Below are 18,883 nucleotides of genomic sequence, written 5' to 3' on the forward strand. Positions count from 1 at the left end.
GTATTAATACAGCCCTAAATCTATTCCTGTATGTGGATAGAAAACTAGCTTTGCAGATGTGAGGAGGAAGTGCGGTGGCAGAACACTTGCTGCAATTATTCTACTGTTTGGGGTGATTCATAGGGCAGGTGATGGTTTTTTTTCCAGCTAACAATACTGTGAGAAGGACAAAAACTTAACCATGGAGAAAACCCTAAAAATACGTGGGGAACTGGTAAACTAAATTTTGGAAATCGATTGAGAACATGTCCATCTCTAATTATTTGGCTCTCATAAATCTGTGAAGTTCAAGTTACTTCATGAATAACAGACAAAACAAAGCCAGGATTCCGTGATTTTGTTCTGTATCAGTCCTTTCAGTTTCTCACACCCAGCTATGTCAGGTTCCGTCTTTCTTCTCCATATACTTGAGGATTTTTTCCTATATGCTGTGGTACATAGCTGAGAAAAAGCCTTAGATTTGTCCTCAATACAGCTTTACATTTTCACTAAACTTGGTGAAATATTTTTGTGGGTTTCTACACATCTGTCCAGTGCAGTTAAAATTGGGCAGTGGGCCTAAAATTGCTGGGACTACTGATGGGAACAAAGAAAAGACAATTGTGTCACCTTTTTTCCAGTTAAAAATCACCATTTTAAAGATTACAAGGTATAATGGCAGTGTTTTCACACCATTTACAACATATAATGGCAGTTTTACACCCTTTAAAAAGATGGTGTAAGAGTAACTCTGCCATCCAAATTACAGTTTTTACAGTCAAGATTCTTATTATCATACTTTCCAGTGATCACTAATAGTTTGAAATCTGTAGTGTGAAGTATAAGAGGCTTCGTAGTGCTTTGCTGTATCTGAAAGTACATTTTAAATATCTTCATAGTTCAGGTTTGCAGATGGAGTGCCTGATGTTAAAGAAGAAAAAAAGGGTGAAGCTGAAAAAAGGTACATATACTGTGTTCTTCATGTAACCTATGATACTCCCTAGTTACTGTACAAATGAAATGTAATGTTTTTCCTGAAACACCGTCAGCATTTAAATTCAGGTTTTCTGTATTATTGTGACTCTGTGATGAAGAAAATACATATCTGAAATAATACAATTTCACTGTGCAAAGTACAAGACAAGTATTGCCAGACAGGACAATAGAGGTTCTTTTGTCCTCTGGCTAGTGATGAAATATATCCACTTTATGCCAGTGTCTCGCTTTGTCATCTCAATGTGAGTGTATCATAAGATGCATCTCCAGCCGCAATAGCACTTATCAGAAGTAAAAAAAGAAAAATCAATTGAAACATTCAGCTTTTTTTTTGCCTCTTGGGATTCCCTAAACTGGTGAAAGAATTGAAAGATCTCATTCAAATTCAGGCTGACAGATACCTGAACAGCAGTAGAAAAAGGCACTTAAAAATGTGGCATGTGAAGTCAATCGAGCATGTGCTCTGCTGTTCTGCTGTCTTCAAGTTGTGCTTACAGTGTTTGTTGTACATACAACTTGAAGTGTCATGCCAAGAAACTTCATTCAACATCAGCCTAAACATGAAGCAGAATAAGACTTTGTAGAAAAAGTATACTTAAGTGATGTAATTCTTGAGTAATGAGAAGAGAAAAAAAACAGGTATTCCAGAGTAATTTTCACAATAATTGTGAAACCTCAGCTGGTATAGAAGAGGGTATTGTTTTTTTCCAGCACCAGTTACATTTCTCTGACAGACTTGAAGTGTACCAGAATTTGGTTAATAGAGAATATTGCATCTCTTCATTAATCCACTAGAGAGCTCCAGGCTCCTCCTTCTGGTAAAATATCCATTTAAATTTACCATAGTGGCATAAATAGTTCTTTATACTACAGGAAAGTAGACTATGCTGGATAAAATATGTGCAAGTGACACTGCATTACTTTCTTAGTTAAAATGCAGTGCATCTAGAGAAGAGTAATTTATTTATTCTTTCATTTGGAGTCAAACTGTTTTCTCTAGTTTGATTCAAAAAATGTTACCATTGCAAAGTTTCATCTAGAAGAAAATAGTTACTGTTCTTATGTAGCAAATTCTACTTCTAATGATGCTGTTCCTTAAAAAAGGGAAGTTGATTGTAAAGCTATATAGTTTACAGTTCCTCACAAAATTGTGTGTAGTTTCTTGTCTAGATTAAAAAGAGAGCTGAGATTGTTGTCCTGAAGGTAAGCTGCTATGAAAATCCTGTTGTGTCAGATCTGAGGCTGGCATCACAAGAAAGCAGAAAAAAATGTCATGGTGACTTTAAATTTCTGATTAACTAGATCCGCAGATCTAGTTTTCTGTTTTTCTTCCTCTGGAGACTTGTACAGTATAATAACTAGACTAAAAATAAAGAATTTTGGTTTATTAGGTCGAATTTATTCTTCTCTGCTGTAGCATTTGTATTTGAAACTCTATTAAAACCAACCTGCAATTTAGGATTTTGCTTATCCTGGCTTTGGGAAATACTAAATAGGTAGCCCTAATGGGATAGCAAGGCAGTTTCTGTCTCCAAACAGTAAGCAGGCTGAAATGTCCTTTGTACTGAACCTTAATTAAAGGAGAAAGGGGAGGAGGATCTCATGAAAGGGGATTATTTTTTCTGTAGCTTTATTTACAAATAAGAAAGAGATCACTAAGCTTTTAGCTAGCAGTATTTTCAGCTTGTTTTGGAAATCATCACATTTTAGTTGTTTAATTATCTGAACTGCACATATGTGGGAATAGTTGAAGGCAGAACAGAGTTGCCTTTGAAATCACCTAAGTCTTCTGCCAAGTAGAGCCAGTTATTAGGAAAGAAAGCAGCTGGCTCTTCAAATGTGATTTCAAAAGCTTTGTGGATTACTTTGACAGGTATTACGTAACAGGCTGCTGAAAAGTAGATGCTTCTTCAGAGATGACAGAAATCATCTTAGTCTTGCTGTCAGCACAGTGAAAAAAAAATTAGAAGTTGTTCACGGGTGTCTTTTCTCCTGTGTATTGAATTTCATATAGTTCCACTTGAAGACATAATAATCTCAGCCAAGATCATAATCGGATTGGACCAGGCAATGAGAGTAATGAAAGAAAAGTTGTTGGTACTGCTACTGTTTAAATTTACATCAAGTTTTGAAGTGTTGTGTCAATTGTTGAAGAAATTATCAATTTTTATGTGCTTATTCCTCCTTTTTTTAGTTTTTTATTACATGGGAGAAGCGCCTGTTTAATTTGGCTAAACAGATTTTTGTTTTTCAATACTCAGCAATGACTGTAAATACAAAGGCCTTGTGAACTGTGGATTGCTATCAGGATTGCCACTGCCTGCCCCGAAAATAAATGTCCTCAGTGAAACTACAGAAATGAAAGCCCAAACAAATGGTATCGTATGCTGCTTTGGTGAACCTTCCAGAATTTTTTTTTATGTGTGTTTTATTTACCTATAAAATCTTAAGGAATTTCTTCAATTCCCGAAGGCACTGGCTGGAGTTTATTTTAGTTTCCATACATAGAAGCAGAAATGCAAGCTCTCACATGAGAGGTTAGTCAGGTTTTTTGGGTTGGATTGGGATTTTTAGCAGGATCCTATTTGGTAGGGTCAAATAGCAGTCATTCCCTGTTGGTATTTATGTTTCTCTGATACTTGAATGGTACAGGGAGCATGACTGCAGATTTTCTTGATTGGTTGTTATCTGTAGGCAAAACTTGGTTAAGGGATTTGCCCAGCTTGCCAGAGGTCAGAACTTTGCTGTTTATGCCAATTCAAATGTTTGCAAGACATTCACTAGTCTGGATCAAGGAAACAATCCTAGATTTAATAAGCAGTATTTAATTTTGACCTGGAATATTTCACATCTGGGATAGGTACTTCTTAAAAGTGTGCCTGCCACCAGATAAATAATCATTTAATGGTAACTGTAGTCAAAGTTTCCTTCTCTAAAACTCTGCACAGAATTAACATTAAGCCTTACATAAAAGCATAGTTTCATTTGGTGTACAAGATAAACAGGAATTGATTGCTTATGGATAGATACTACATTCTGTTTCTTTGCAACAGCTGTTTTGGGAATGAATGTTTTTAGAATTACTCGTTAACATGAATGTTTGTAAACATGGATTTCCAGAATTGAGCTCACTGGCAGAGGCCCTTGCTTAGTTTCAAATTATATTGCCAGTCTGAGCTTGTAGAATGACTTTATCACTACATCTAACAATATTTTCAGGAAGTGCAGGAAACATAGATGCTATGAAAAGCAACTGTGAAATATGTCTCTAGACTGCAGTAATTTGAAATTGCTCATGTCTTCTAAATCTTCCTTCTTAAAATCATTTTAAACTTGCCAAAACAAGAGTTTCTGTGCTAGGAAAGGGTAAAACAACCTTTTTTCCCTTAGAACTGTGCAGGCAGGATTGGCCTTAGTTCACTTTAGTGCCTGCTTCCCTACAAATTTGACGTACAGTTGGCAGGGAGAGTACGAACTTTAAAAGACCTGGTCGTAAACTCTGTGTCGTGGGGTGGCAAGAACCTGAAGGAAAGACCTAAGACCAAGCTCCCAGTGGCTTTGTTCTGTAGCTAGTGACTGACTCTATCCCCGATCTTTTGTCTGTCACTAAATTCATCCAATGCTGAATTTAGCAAGTTGCCCACCATCACTGCACAAAGTTACACAGCTGTGACAGTACATGACATTTAGATATTTAATTGTTTTACATTATATTTCTCCTTCCTGTACTGTGATAGCCTCCCTCTCTAGAAAGACATGCAGATTAAGAACCATGTACCTAGTGCAAGTCTGTAGTACAACATGCACCATCATTGGATGCTCTTTAGTAACTATAGTTTGTCAGACAGGGCTAAGCACACCCTGCCTTTTGAATAGCCTCTTCTTTGAAGGGACCAGATGGAAACCCTAGAAAGCAAGGCATTCAGAAGCTCTTGTTTCTCTTTAGATGTGGGGCTGAAAATACGAACTTTTATCTTCTATTAACACTATTTATTTTTCAGAGAAAGAGATCTGTTATCAATAATAGTTCTAAAAACAAGTTTTACAGTTAAGAAACCAGTAACTTACATTGGTCTTAACCTTGATACTGTGCTGCTTCGAACATAGATTATGAAAGATTTTGTTTCATTTTTGGAAAAGTAGTTTAACTTTATGGCTAGTGATGTGGGAATGCAAAGATGACTGCTAAAGTGGGTTTGGTTGTGTTTTTTTCTCCTTTTCAAATTAAAACTTCTGGATGTTTTAATTCAGTTTATTTCCTTCTCTCTGTAAATTAGATTAAAACCCTGGATAAATATGCAGAGTTTTAGTTTAAATGTGTTTACTCTTGAAGTTTGTGTAAAGTCTTGATTTTAGGATAATTAAGAAAACTGTAACAAATGACTGGCTTTAGATTGTATTAATCACAGTTTCATTAATCATTGCTGTGATTTGAAAGAACTATAAATATAAGGGAAATAAAGATAAATGAGAGTGGTTTCAGTATGATTTATTTTATTACATGATCCATTTATTAACCTCATTCTGATTTTTAGATTACAGATTTTCAGGAGAAAGTCTTTTACTGCCATTGCAAAATTCTGGAGATTTTGAGACATGGAAGGTGGAAAAAAATGCAATTGTGAGTTGTTAAATCTTTAATGATCTCTGATCCTCTGGCACTAACTTTGTTATGGATATTCAGACAACTCTCCATGTGTCTAGTCAGAAATTAGGAATCTATGTAAGTTTATGTTTCTACTTCTCTAAAGTTGTTAATACTGAGTAAGTACAATTTCTGAGAACAAAATCAATGATGAGGGGACAGCTATTCACAGTTGAGCTTTGTAGATTTATACTTCCAGCTTAAGTAAAATCAGATAATGCTTTTTTGGCTCATTTTTGTAGAACTGAAAAGCAGACAAGGTTTATCATGTTTCAGACAGACTACATAATCCATTATATTGGGCACTGAAAAATGGTGAAGGAAGTTGATGCCCCAGAATCCTCAGACCTCTTATCCAGAGCCATGCAGGAGTTTGTCATGTTTCTTCATTCTCTCTGTCTCATTTGGCAGTCCCTGCATTCTCTCTGTCTGTGGCGTTCAAGACAGATTCTTGTTGTGTTAGACACTAACTAACACGTGACAAACTGATCTTGGTCTGCTTTGAAATGCTGTAAATACAATATACAGATGAGGGTTGTTTCAAAGGTTTAGTTGTAGATCACACATTTTTTGCTTTTGTTTGTAATTCGTACCTATTTTGAAATTCTCAAGAAAATCTGCGTGTTTGCTTTCCAAAAAAAATATTGTCTGTGGCTTTTATTCTGCTTTTTTTATTTTCATTTTATTTTAGGCTTCTCATTCAGTCCAGCAGATCCTCGAGATGATTGAATTGCCCCGTAAATATTGCAGATTTTATTTCATGACTTTGCGGGGCTGTGAAAGAGCAAAATGTTGGTTTTGGCATGTTCCTGAACAAGGAGATGAAAAGGTAAAGACCTTCATAGAAGAAAAGACAGATTGTAAACATGGACACTTTTTTAAATGCAAAACAGCATCACCTTTGTTCATTTATATGCGAAAAGGGAACAAATTTCAGAGATTAATGTACCAAAAATTCAGAACTTCTTCCTCTCAAGTCTTGTGACATTTTGGTTTTTGGTCTTGTGGGGTTTTTGTTTGGTTGGGTTTTTTTGTGGGTTTTTTTTTTTAAGGTAGAGTTTTGAACTTGTAGTCTTTTTAAGAAGATTATGAAAGAGTAAGTATTAGGCTGTACAAATACAGAGCGGTAGAATGGGGAGATTCTGAGACATTTCTGCATTTCTGTCCCAAGCACTGGACACCTGTAAGCAAACCCAGACTTTGTATGTATTCTTAAAGTCAAAAACCATCTATGGTATATTACTTTCTGCAAGTAAATAAACAGCAGCATGTTTGTTTAAATATGCTGTAATCTCCTTAAATGTAGCAATAATTCTCATTATATTTACAGGCAAAAATATTTTTCCAGAGGTGGTCAATGTAGGTGTGTTTTCAAACCATTTAACAAAGAAATGATGACTCTCTAATACTTAGAACTGTGTAAGACAAGCTAATTGTGCTGTCTTGTAAGATTTTGGCTGTATGAAACCAAGACTTAGGTGGTTCTTTAAATCTCTCGGAAGTAATAAAACAACTAAACAAAAGCAAATGCCTCTAAACTTGTCCTGATCAGGTCTTTCAAGATTTATTTCTCATCTACCATCTTATTGTTACAAGTACAGTTTTATCATTGGTGTCAGTAAGTAAAAATTACACAATCAAAACGTAAAAAAATAAGTTGTCATGAACCTGTTAGACATAAATACTTTTTAAAAACTAGCATCTAATGAAGCTTACCCATGTCCATCTTAAATATACTGTTGTCAATTTTTAGAATACATTGTTGTAATTTGGTTTTATTTTTCTGAGTGTTTTCTTTTTTTCCTTTTTTAAATCTCAGGAGATGTTTTTCTAGTGCTTTGTAACCCCTTTGAAAATTTGTATGATGGGTTAAAAATACTAAGATCATTTAACAGTAATTCTGTATGGGACATTTTCCCTTTTACTCAGTTGTGAAGGCTGTAGAGAATATAATTAATTTTCAGCTAGTTTGTATGAATTATGATGATTCATTATATACAGGCACGTTAAGGATTTATATGCCTAAAACTATTAAAAATCTCTTCCATTTTATTTTACTTGTGGTGCAGCACTCCAGCACACTTACTGTTCTGCCCACCAAACCTAGCCTGACTTTCCTGGTAGTCTCGAAGTCTATTTCAGGGTGGGTTTATTTTGTTTGTTTTTAGAATTGTCCATTTAAAAACTATAGTAGGCCAAGCACCTCATGGTGGCACCAAAGTGCATAAATGGAAGACAGGTAAAGCAGCAACATCTTCATCAAACGCAGGGGAAATAAATCTCTTTAGGAACTGTTATGCAAGCCACTTCCTTAGTACAGCATTTTCAGTGATGATTGTTACAGGAATTTTCAGAGAGAAGTACCTTTCCCCATAATGGATACTCCTTCATTTTCATTAAGTAACTGTTTGGTGTTTTAAGGTAGAACTTACTAGAATTTCACTCTTCACAGTTGTGGCTTATCACGCAACAGCAGTGATGTCATCCATAAAAATGTATGTTTTGAAAGTCAGCACACTCTTGAGCTCATCAAATTCTATAAGTTCCCAGGTTGTTTTTTTTTTTTTTAAAGATTTCTTTAATTTCAAGCAGTGCAATCTCTTTTGTGTTAGGCAAAGTAAACCAAACTAGTAAGGCTGTGTTTTAAGTACTCCACAAATTATTTAAAGGGGAGGATCTTAACGATGTGTATCAGTATCAGATAGGGGCGAGGGAGATAAATAAGATGAAAACAGACTCTTGTCAGTGAGGCCCAGTCAAAGCATAAGAGGCAGTGGGCATAAATTGAAAAGATAGGCAATGCAGTTTGGCTTGAATGGCACTTCAGACTGTAACATAGATAATTGTGCAGTTGCATAACACATCTTCGCGCAAACTGGTATTTCTTGGATTTTATTTTGGCTTTGTGTACCTTGCTCATTAACCTTTTTGGACTCATAGCCACAAAAGAAATGTTTACTTTTTCTGACTTCTTGAACCTCTTAACTGGAAACAGGATATAAAATAAGAAGATATGTGTCTTCATTAATGTCATCTTGCAGCTTCAGGGCCTTGCGTGTATGCTTCTATTGTGGTTTGGGGTTTTTTTGTTTGGGTTCTGGGTGTTGTGGGGAGCTTTGTTTTGGGGGATTTTTTGTTTGTGTGATTTGGTTTTGTTGTGATTTTTTTTAATCTGGTTTCCTAAAGAAATGAGACCTAAAAGTTGCACTATCCTGTTACTACTGTCTCTAACCACCTTTAAATAGTTTTTTAACCAGTTGGTTAGTTTCAGCCACATTTAACATGGAGTGTGTGTCTCAAAGATGCCACAGAGTTCTTAAAACAGAATCTCTTGTAAAAACAATCCTGGTTTTGATCTCACTAAGCAAAAGGCTGCAGCATGGGGTTTTTACCCTTTATTAAACATTAAGAGTGCAAACTGGGGGATGCTGAAGGATTTCATAAATTCTGGTGCTTGTTTTTCTGATTTAAGCACCTTTGTGTTACTGCAGTAGAACCATGTTTTACTGCGTAGTCAGCTGCTTGTATAAGATAAATGGCCCTTTATTATGCTTTTTATTAAATTGTCATGTAAATGAGTTGTGGAATCAATGGATAGGTGACGGAATAGTATCATATATACCACCTTTTGAAAATAGGAATTGTCTCTTTCATGTACTTTAATTTGAAATTGATTAGAGATTCTCACATTTTTAAACGGTCTATAGGTTCATTACACCTTTTAAAATTGAAACAGTTAAATTAACTGAAGCCTTCTAGAGAAGCTGTAAATGAATAACACATTTACTTTCTTTTATAAATGTAATGTGACATGTCCCATGATTAAATATTACTACAACTGGATTTTCTAAGCAATTTCACTAATACTTGGAACAGTCAGAGCTCCAGATGCAATCTTATTTTTTGGGAGTCAGTCCAAAGAAGGAAGAAAACACATTGCAAAAGAAAGCAAACTAACTTATATACTGTAAGCATGTGCTCAAGCTTGTTTTGGAATTGCCCTCAGCCACCTGGGATTGTAGGTTTGGATTAAATGAGGTAACTTGCTGCCAAGTGACACTTCACATATATTAATGATGATTTTCTGAAAGGTATATCTTAGATGATAGTTTAACAACATGATGTTTCAAAATGAAAACAGTAAGCTTTAGTTATATTCAACATACTTATATGGTCTTTGTGTTCTTTGACTTGACGATCTGAATAGGTTAATGATTTTAAAAAAGGCAAGATGTCTTGGCCACAAGCCAGTATCTTCTGCTTTGATGATAATTCATTTGCTATGTAAGAAACATAGTTCTGATTTTTTTCTTTTTATGTACTTCTGAGTAATTCTTTGTGACTATCAGTGTTACCAGCTTCACTTCTAGATGATTCTTTGACTTCTTAGTTGGTACATTAATGTAATTTTTGTTTATCCCATTTTCACCTTTTTGCTTCCCTTTCTCTCACTGTTTACAGTATGCCACATCTATGCTAATTCCAAAGTAATTGTTTTCTAATTCATTTTTTTGTTTGCTGTGAGTATATACAAACATACACAAGCATTTGTCTCAGTAGCTCCTTTTTCAAACATTTCATCTACCTTATGTCCTTTTAACAGTGCCTTTGCCCACAGACTCAATTACTTTCTTACACCATTTGTCAGCATGTGTGGGTTAAACAGAAGCAATGTAAAGTTTGTTTCCTTATAGATCTCATGGTTGTTAGTAGTTCTTTGGCATAAATTGAAGTAACATTTTACAATGGATTTTTTTCTCCCTTTTTCTAGGTTTGCATGGCAATACTTAGAACATACATTACTATCAAAGAATCAGGCCTTCTGAAACGTGCAGGTATGATGTAGTAGCTTTTGATGTATCTTTAATACTTTGCTTATTTAAAGTGAATTAAATAGGCTGTCAACAGAGAGTAATAAATGCTTATTTTGAAAGAATATATTTAATCCACATGTTCTGTCATTCCAGTTGCCCACTGAAGTTAGGTATTTAAATACATAGTTATCTTGTGAGGTCATTATAAATCTTATATCCACAGAAAATTAATTTAGCCTGAATGGAACTAGACTTGAGAGCAGAAATGAGTAACTGGGGAAGGGGGGAGGTTTAACAGAACAAAGTTTTGTTAAGGTGCCTTTGAACACCCTGGCAAAACATTACAAATCCAAAAACTTTGGAATTAAGCTCTTGAAACGAAGTGCACCCAAACAGCTTTAGTTTAGTCCTTTCACATTACCTTACATGCAAACAACTATGATTAACACATTTTAGAGACTGTAGTTTATCCAGATCCATCTGAGCTTTTGAGTTCAGTCACAAAGGACTGAATTTCAGTCTGGTCTGTCATTCCTTTTGTACCTGTTTTAAGTTTATGAAAGCTTATTAGAGCATAGCACAATGTGAACATGGGATCCAGTCGCACCGTGTGTAGTATGTTCCCATGCTGAAATACTGAGCATTGTAAATGCAAGTAACACCGGGTACCAGCAGGCTACACGGTACATCTCTACCAAGGCTAGGACTGGAACAGATTGTAAGACCATCCACTCTGCATTTTCTAAAACTTCATGTCTGGAAAGACCTTAACTACCTTGATACACTTAACAAACCTAACCTGTTCTTGTGCATTTTTCTGGTGCTGCACCAAATTAGCTGGGTTTTCTTGAAACTTAAAGGGTTTATGGTGTTCAACTCAGTGACATGAGATGTTTCAGAATAGTCAGTCTGGGTCTAGCAAGGTTAACACTATATTCAAACTGTATTCTTTTACCCATTTTTCTCCCTATCACTGTCCCATAATATCCTGTATAATAAAGGGTTGTTACACTGCATTTAGAATTTAAGGAAATAACTTGTTTGAATAGTTAGTATCAGTTTACCCCAAAATGAAATCAATTTAATTGCTTTTCCAGTCCAGATATTTGTGAAATATTACAGAGAAGTTACTCCTGGTGTGTTTTTTGCTTCTCAAGTGCTGAATGATCTTCTGGTTTCTCTACTCAAGAAATCTTTGTTGCATGAAGTATTTCAGATATTGAATGTAACTGTAAAAATCAGTACACTGGTAGGTGACCTTACACAAATATGTAAAAATATTTGTATTGTATATATATGTAATATAAAAAAATTACATTTTTTAAACCCCTCATCCATCGTTTCTTAGTTTTTTGAGTACTGTACCACTTGTAGTAGTAAGTTGGATTTTACTCTGATACTCAAATCTTGGGGAGAGTAAAAAGAGCAATTAAAAAAATTATATTATAAAAAGTCTAAGCTTTCTAATTGAACAGAGTTGCAAAACTGATTGTGCTCTTCTGTCTAAATTAGCCGGCTGTAGATGTTCTTCTGAAAGTTTTTGAGCATGTGGCTTCTTTGAATATAAGAGACGCTGTGCCTACGTTAATCAGTACCTTTTGTAAGGTATGAGTTTGATTGTACTGCTGCTACTTGTTGAAATTTCTGAAGTAACTTTGCCTGATTTAAAATTCAGCTATATCACTTCAATATTATTTCAGTACTTTTTAAGTTACATTATGACTAGCTGAATTTGTGATGCGTGCTTCTATTTCTCCCTTACTTTTTGACTGAGATTCAATCACGTTTTTCCCACTGTTATTTGCCACTTGCCTCTGGAAATATGTGTCACAGTTCTTTGTATACATACTTTTCTTCCCCCTGTTTGCTATTACAGCTCATCGGTGCTGGTATGTTCCTTGAGTCTGCACATTTTGACTGTATTATTAAGTTCCTTCACCAATTGAAAGTTTCCAGTCAGGAGCTAAATACGGTTTTGAACATAAAATCCAGGTATGTCTTTAAGGAGCTACTTTATATCTGTCTAGTTCCTTCTTTAGGTTCTATTTTTATCAATACATGTATGCCTTTAAAAGGCAATAAGGAAATGCAAATGAGTGTTTCAGATGAAAATATTGTCATATCATGTGTAATTGTTTTTTAAAGTGCTGTCAGTTTACTGTGCTTTAAAGATCAAGGGTTATTAAGTCAAAACTTATATTCTGACCAGTTATGATTAGTTTTTTTCTATACTGATATCATTGTATAATCTGTTCCTAGCTGTGTTGTAGGTTTATATAACTGCAGTCAAATTAGAGACATCATGGTTTAATATATCATTTAGGCCTACATAAGCAAGCACTACTACAATAAACAGTCCTTTTAGGCAATAAGAGGAATAGTTATAATCGGAAGTAGTTTTCTATTTTCATTTTCTCTGCAACTACATAAACACTTGTGCCAGCATTCCTAAGGAGGAGGGTTATTTTTTAAGTACTGCTAGATGATGCTGGGCAAAATGTGAAATCACAGCCCAAATCTCTTTCAGAACTGTTGATGTCTCCCCATCACCTGCACAAGTTTGTCTTTTTCTCATTAGCTGCATCATACACTCACACACAAGCTGAGAAACTAAATTTGATATTCATAAAACAACCTCTGATTCTTAGAGGAAACCAAATATGCAGCATTTACTGTGTGAAAACAAGCCACCACTGTTTCATTTGAAAGCATTGTAGAAATTATTTGTTGCTTTTCATACTTTTGCCATGGTTTCAGACATGGATCTCACCATGCAACTTAACCACACACGTTGGAGGTAATTTTAATCACTTTTTGGATCAAGAATCTCATCCACAGAGGAATGTCCCCCTTCCAGGTTGCCTCAGTATGTGTGTGTTTTCGAGACAAACTGAGAAACAGTCTGTATCTATGAAGACTGAGCAGCTGTGCTGCTTTAGCTGCGTGTGTTAGCTCATTCATATGTATGTTATGTATCTCTACATGATAGCGTTGCACCAAGTAGATGTATTCATTCAGTGGTGGCAGCAGAATAAAGTATCATGCTCCCTGGTATTTCAAGATTAATAGCATTTTCTTTCATGTAATTAATTTTTTTACCTCTATATCAGAAATACGTACAATCCAATTCCGTATTTACTTAGTGGAGTGAAAGTCTTATTCATACCTTCTCGGTTAACCTTTCTACTGAGACTGGCTTCCTTTGCATGATTGCAGGTGTGTTTTCAGTGTTCAGTTTGCAAAGTGTGTGGTAAATAGGATCAAAATTCACATCAGTTTTTAGTTCATATATGATAATTTGCTGATAGCTTCCTGGTAGTGCATAGTTTGTTCAATAGGATGTGTTAAAATTAAGTATTAATATTTTTTTCTTACAGAAGATTTCAGGAAAAACATTTTGAAAAGAACTGGGTTTTTGACTTCAACTTGGCAGTGGCTGAAATTCAGGTACAGTGTGTGCATTCTTCAAGCTTGTTGGAATGCTTAAACCGTGTCTTCTTTAAAACCTACAAAAATAGCAATTTCTACATCATTTTATATGAGTGGGCTTTATTATTAATTATTTTGAGATTTTAATAAAATATTTTTATGCAAAGCCATATTTGGGAAAGGTTAACACGCAGGGGAAAAAATGGCTTTTTTGTGATTCCAGTATTCTGGTTTACATACTTGCAGTTTTTATCTTGGTTTTGTATCTAATTCAAAGATTTTATAACTTTAAACAATGTTTCCTATGCCTTACATTTATTGTGTTTGTAATTGGAAGTAGTACATCATTCCTCGCCAAACAAATACTGAATATATTATTTACTAGACAGAATTCATATCTAGTTTAAAAAGGCACAACTGTAAGAGGCTATAATTGGAAATACTAAGCAGGTATTTTAAAGAATAAGACAGTGTCATTAAAAATTCCTGGAGGCTTGCATTAGGGTTAGGTACATTTCAAGGGCACATTACTTACACTGCACAATTATAATATTTTATATATTACAAGTTTACACATTACCACACTTACTACACAGATCCTGAGATGAAAATTTAAGAAGGGAAGAACGAGGACTGATTTATTTTCTTTACTCCTTTAAAACCATAATCATGAAGTGACCTGACAAGCAAAAGACTAATGCATACAGAAAATAACTGTCAACTTGGCATGCTTTGTGAAAAAAAAAAAAACAAACAAAAAAACCCCCGTAAAATACTGGATGAATGACAGTTTGTAAATGGATGAATAAGTTATGAGCTTCCCCAATTGGGGTTGTGACATAAATGGAAAAAGAATTTTGATTTCCGGAGGGACAAACGTGATTAGCAGTCCATGCTAGATAGGAAACATGTAACTGTGCCATACTGAACATGGAGGTTCTTGGCAGTAGCATTTCATCAGCATCTTTTTTCTGCTTTAAGTCTGTCCCAGGTGCGTCTCTCATATTTCAGTATGTTCTCTGTTCAGTGTTCTGGAAGCAGGTTGGCTTATATTAACCCTTACCACCTTTGCAGCACTGCAAGGAAAAAAAAGATTGGGTCAAGCTGGGAGCTTTGTTTGTTAATGCAAGAACTGGCTGTGAACATTCTGATGATCTTCAGAAATTGTCTTTATGTATTGCTGAAATACTAACCAAAGACTCTGAGACAGACCAACTAGAAGTTCCTTTTTGTGACTTTGCTGATGCAGGTAAAATTAAGATGCAAGAAATGTGTTTTGTTCATCCCTATTCTTTGTAGAGTTTTTAAAGTGATAAAAGAACCAAATTCATAAACTGTTTTCTGATTATTAGTTAATTTTATATCTTACAATATTAAGAATTTCTTGAGGAGCAAATACAACCAGCCAGAATGCTCAACAGAAGCCATTTTCTGGTAGAAGTAAAATCCACAGTGCTTGCACTTAAAGGAAGTTTTGAATGAAAAGCATTTGAGCTTTGTGAAATCAAGAAGAGAAACCAGTATTAGTGGTCTTTTAATAGGACCAAAATTGGTGGTCTTTCAATCATGTTGTTTTCTGAGGGCAAAGGCAAACGTATTTAAGTATTGTCATGTGAAGTGTCACACTCTTAATAGCATAAATGAAATTTAGAGCTGTAAATAAAGCTGTATTAGTGTATTTCAAAATGCATTGAACAGGATTACATCAAGTATATAATTTGTACTTTTTTCTTTTTTTATTTTTTTTTAATACGGATTTTCAGAATTATTTCATTCTCTAAAGAAACAAGCATTTATGTGAGGGCTGGGAACACAACACCTTCTAGTTTTAGAGTTCTTGTAGGTTTTCTCACCCCTTTCCACTGTATGCGCCTTCATTTACATAACTGTATCCTTCTTCCTAAGGAGTTTCCAGAAAACTGAGGCTCAGCAAAGTGTCATTAGGATATTAAAGCATTTTATAATTAATGTCTCAGATCTTTTTCAATCTGTATTAACTACTAAAACAAGATGAATATTTATTCCAGATATGTAACATGACCTTTCTGACCACAGACTTCGGTATTATAGAATGGCCATCAGAGCTTTCAGTTGTGACAGAGTGTATTAAGTACATTGTAAAATATACACAAAAATAGAAATTAGAAATAAGAGATAATATGAAATAAACAGTACTTTTAAAAATATTTTTGTTTTATTTTTTAGTGGTACGAAAATATATTTTCTTCCCACACCCAGATGGATTGTTGTGCTCATGCCCTACTTTGGAGACCACTGCTCTAGAATGCCAACAGTGCTTCCAAAGTGGTTGTGTAATACGGTTGGAAAAACTTGTAATTAGTCAGTTCTGTAATTGCCATCATTTCTTCATGGTCCCAGAAAATGCAAAGCTTACTGCACAGATAATGATATTACTAAATTATGCCATTACATGTCCAAGCATCTCATGGATAAATTCCTGTGAAATAGTGTCTGAGTAAACTGTAATTATTTACCCTACTTTCTGTGTTGAGACTTAGGTAGTTACTACTTTTAATGGCAAATATGTTTAATATTTTCACAATTACAGTGTTTCTCAAGTGTGCAATCTCTTTAAAACTGCATTGGCATGTACCATTTTTTTAATGTCGTGTTGTTTTTCTTTTTAGTAGCAAAAAATTCACAACATAATGAAGCAGACAGAATTTTCACTGGAAGGATTGGGATAAGTGTAATATATTCTTATCACAAAGTACTTCAGTGGATAAAGGTATACTGGACTATAGGAACCTGACTGGAAGAAAAAGAATGAGCCATTTCTAGATTTTCATCTAGAAAGTCACGAGTCTTTCTATATGTTAAACTGTATTTCTTTAGTTGAATGGTTGGATGTTCTACCTGCCTCCCCACCATCTTAATACTTCTTAATTGTCCAGCTGGATCAAAGCATTTCATTGTGTCTTTCTGAGCATTAGCCTTCTATGGAGCCCATCAGAACTTTGTCTTGCAACCTAGAAGCTATTGATTGTTGAGGTTCAGGTTTTGACTTTCATTTGGATAACTAAACTGATGCCTGTAAATCTGTATCACCAAATTAAATCTGCTGTATTTCATGTAAATATACTCTGCATCCACTGATCATTGCTTCCTCTGACCTTCCCCTTTTCCCTTCTCCCTCTTATGCTAGGGAAGGAAGGTTTTGGATAAGTTGCGTGAGCTACAGATACATTTTACAGTCTTGAAAGGACTCATAGGTGCAGAGAAGTTAGCATCAAGATGCCAAATTGTTAATAAAGCTGCAGAAATTTATCTTAAAACAGGAAGTTTGGATGGAGCAACATGGGTATTGAGAGGTAAGTTTGTCTTAAACTGACTTTTGACTTAAATTCGAACACTCTCCTAGGACAGATTTCAGCTGAAAATTATGTTTAGGATTGGGTCAGTGCAGTGTTCCTTTACACCTTACAGTATCCCGTTTAGTAAAATAGCTTTACAATAGTGCAATATTTCTGCAATTAAATGATGCATAATTACAGGCTTTTTGGAATTCTGATTTGCTGAAAAGGGATGAAACACAAAATATAAACAAGAATAGGAGATACAAATGAGTAAAAGGTGTTCTGTAAAGTAATATTGATGATCTAAATTTGCTGTTCAGTTTTATATACATACACAGATACATAGATACTTATATACACACATACATATGCCACTGGCAGTCAATTTCAATTTTGTGATATTTAATAAAAGGGGTTATATATAATGTAAAGGTTCAGAGAATCCATCTGAGAAGTACTAGTGATAAGGAACACATTATTCATAACTAGAACTGTGTTTTCTGTGAAATTCTGCAACTTGTTTTCTGCTGCAGTTTACAGTATATTCTTAATGGCCAAAAGTCTCACCATCCAAGTTTCAGTTCACAGAATTAACACTGCATCGTTGTTTGCCACAGAGTCAGAGTGGATCACAAGTACACTGTTGTGGCCCTGTGATAAAATGGACATCCTCAGTCGACATAATCTGTTATGTACACTAGTGCACAAATACTTGAAGAAGAGTTTATACAGGCAGGCATTGGAAGTTCTGCAGAACTTGCCAGGTTTTCAGAATAATTCTGGTAAGTAAAGAAAAAGGTATTGTGTTAAGAGCTAAAAGTTCAACAGATGATTCTGTACTGTTCTTTTTGTTTGTTTTCAGGCTAAAATTTGTTGGAGAAGTAAGTTTTAGATAGTTTTAGATGAAGACCCCCCCTTTCTGCCTCCTCCCAAAGTGTGTAGTGTCAGTTAAAATATGTACAGTATTTTGCACCTCTTGCTGCACATGCACACGTGCATGTACATGCACACACACAGAGTTTATACACCTGAACACTTTTTCCAATTGCCTTAGTTACACAAGGTAAAAGGAAAGACCCACTAAATTTTTAAGGATCATACACAGTCTATACAATAAGATAAAATAGGGATATCTTTGAGTCGATGAATGCATTGTTTCTTCTAGGCTAGCTTAGCTAGCTAGCCTAAACTTTTACATACCGTGTTAAGGACTGAGAACTATTCTGGGCTCAATTTATCTAACAAGTTTTTGATGTGCACTTCAAGGTGAGATGTGTAGTTACTTAAGGCTCCACTAAGGAAACCTGAGCTGATTCCTGTGAGCAGGTCTCAGTGCTATTGCCAGTGTGTGCTTTTAGGTATAGTAGGAGAGCTTAGTCGTATGGCCATCTACACAGAGAATCCCAAAAGGATCTAGGTGTTTGAGGCATGAGGTGGATGCAAGGCGCCTCAGTCCTGCCAAGAATGGGCCAGATAAGGGGAAGTGAACAATTCAGAGGAAGAGAAGCAGAACTTGAAGCACCAAAGCTGTTTCTGTTGGTGCAAATTTTAAGTCTGAGAAGATCAGGTGAAGATTGTATTTATAGGATTGGCAAGTGAATATATCTGATCCTGTTCGTTTTGGCAGAAAATTATTACTTGGACCTTAGCACTTCTCTTCCACAATGTGAATGGACTTTATGAAAAGACTTTTGATGAGTAAA

The 18,883-nt window shown here is 35.1% G+C and overlaps 1 protein-coding gene across 1 annotated transcript in view; it reads left to right on the forward strand.

The window, feature by feature from the left end:
• TOPAZ1 (testis and ovary specific TOPAZ 1) overlaps positions 1-18,883 on the forward strand; it is a 36,194-nt gene that overhangs the window by 14,207 nt on the left and 3,104 nt on the right. Inside the window, 13 exon segments of the mRNA XM_034060603.1 lie at positions 879-940; positions 3,237-3,354; positions 5,516-5,596; positions 6,312-6,449; positions 10,392-10,455; positions 11,532-11,683; positions 11,947-12,039; positions 12,311-12,426; positions 13,815-13,881; positions 14,938-15,112; positions 16,512-16,612; positions 17,030-17,195; positions 17,798-17,962. Coding sequence (XP_033916494.1) covers positions 879-940; positions 3,237-3,354; positions 5,516-5,596; positions 6,312-6,449; positions 10,392-10,455; positions 11,532-11,683; positions 11,947-12,039; positions 12,311-12,426; positions 13,815-13,881; positions 14,938-15,112; positions 16,512-16,612; positions 17,030-17,195; positions 17,798-17,962 — 1,498 coding nt within the window.

This window comes from Melopsittacus undulatus, chromosome 1, assembly GCF_012275295.1.
Source record: "Melopsittacus undulatus isolate bMelUnd1 chromosome 1, bMelUnd1.mat.Z, whole genome shotgun sequence".
NCBI classification, from domain to species: Eukaryota; Metazoa; Chordata; class Aves; order Psittaciformes; family Psittaculidae; genus Melopsittacus; species Melopsittacus undulatus.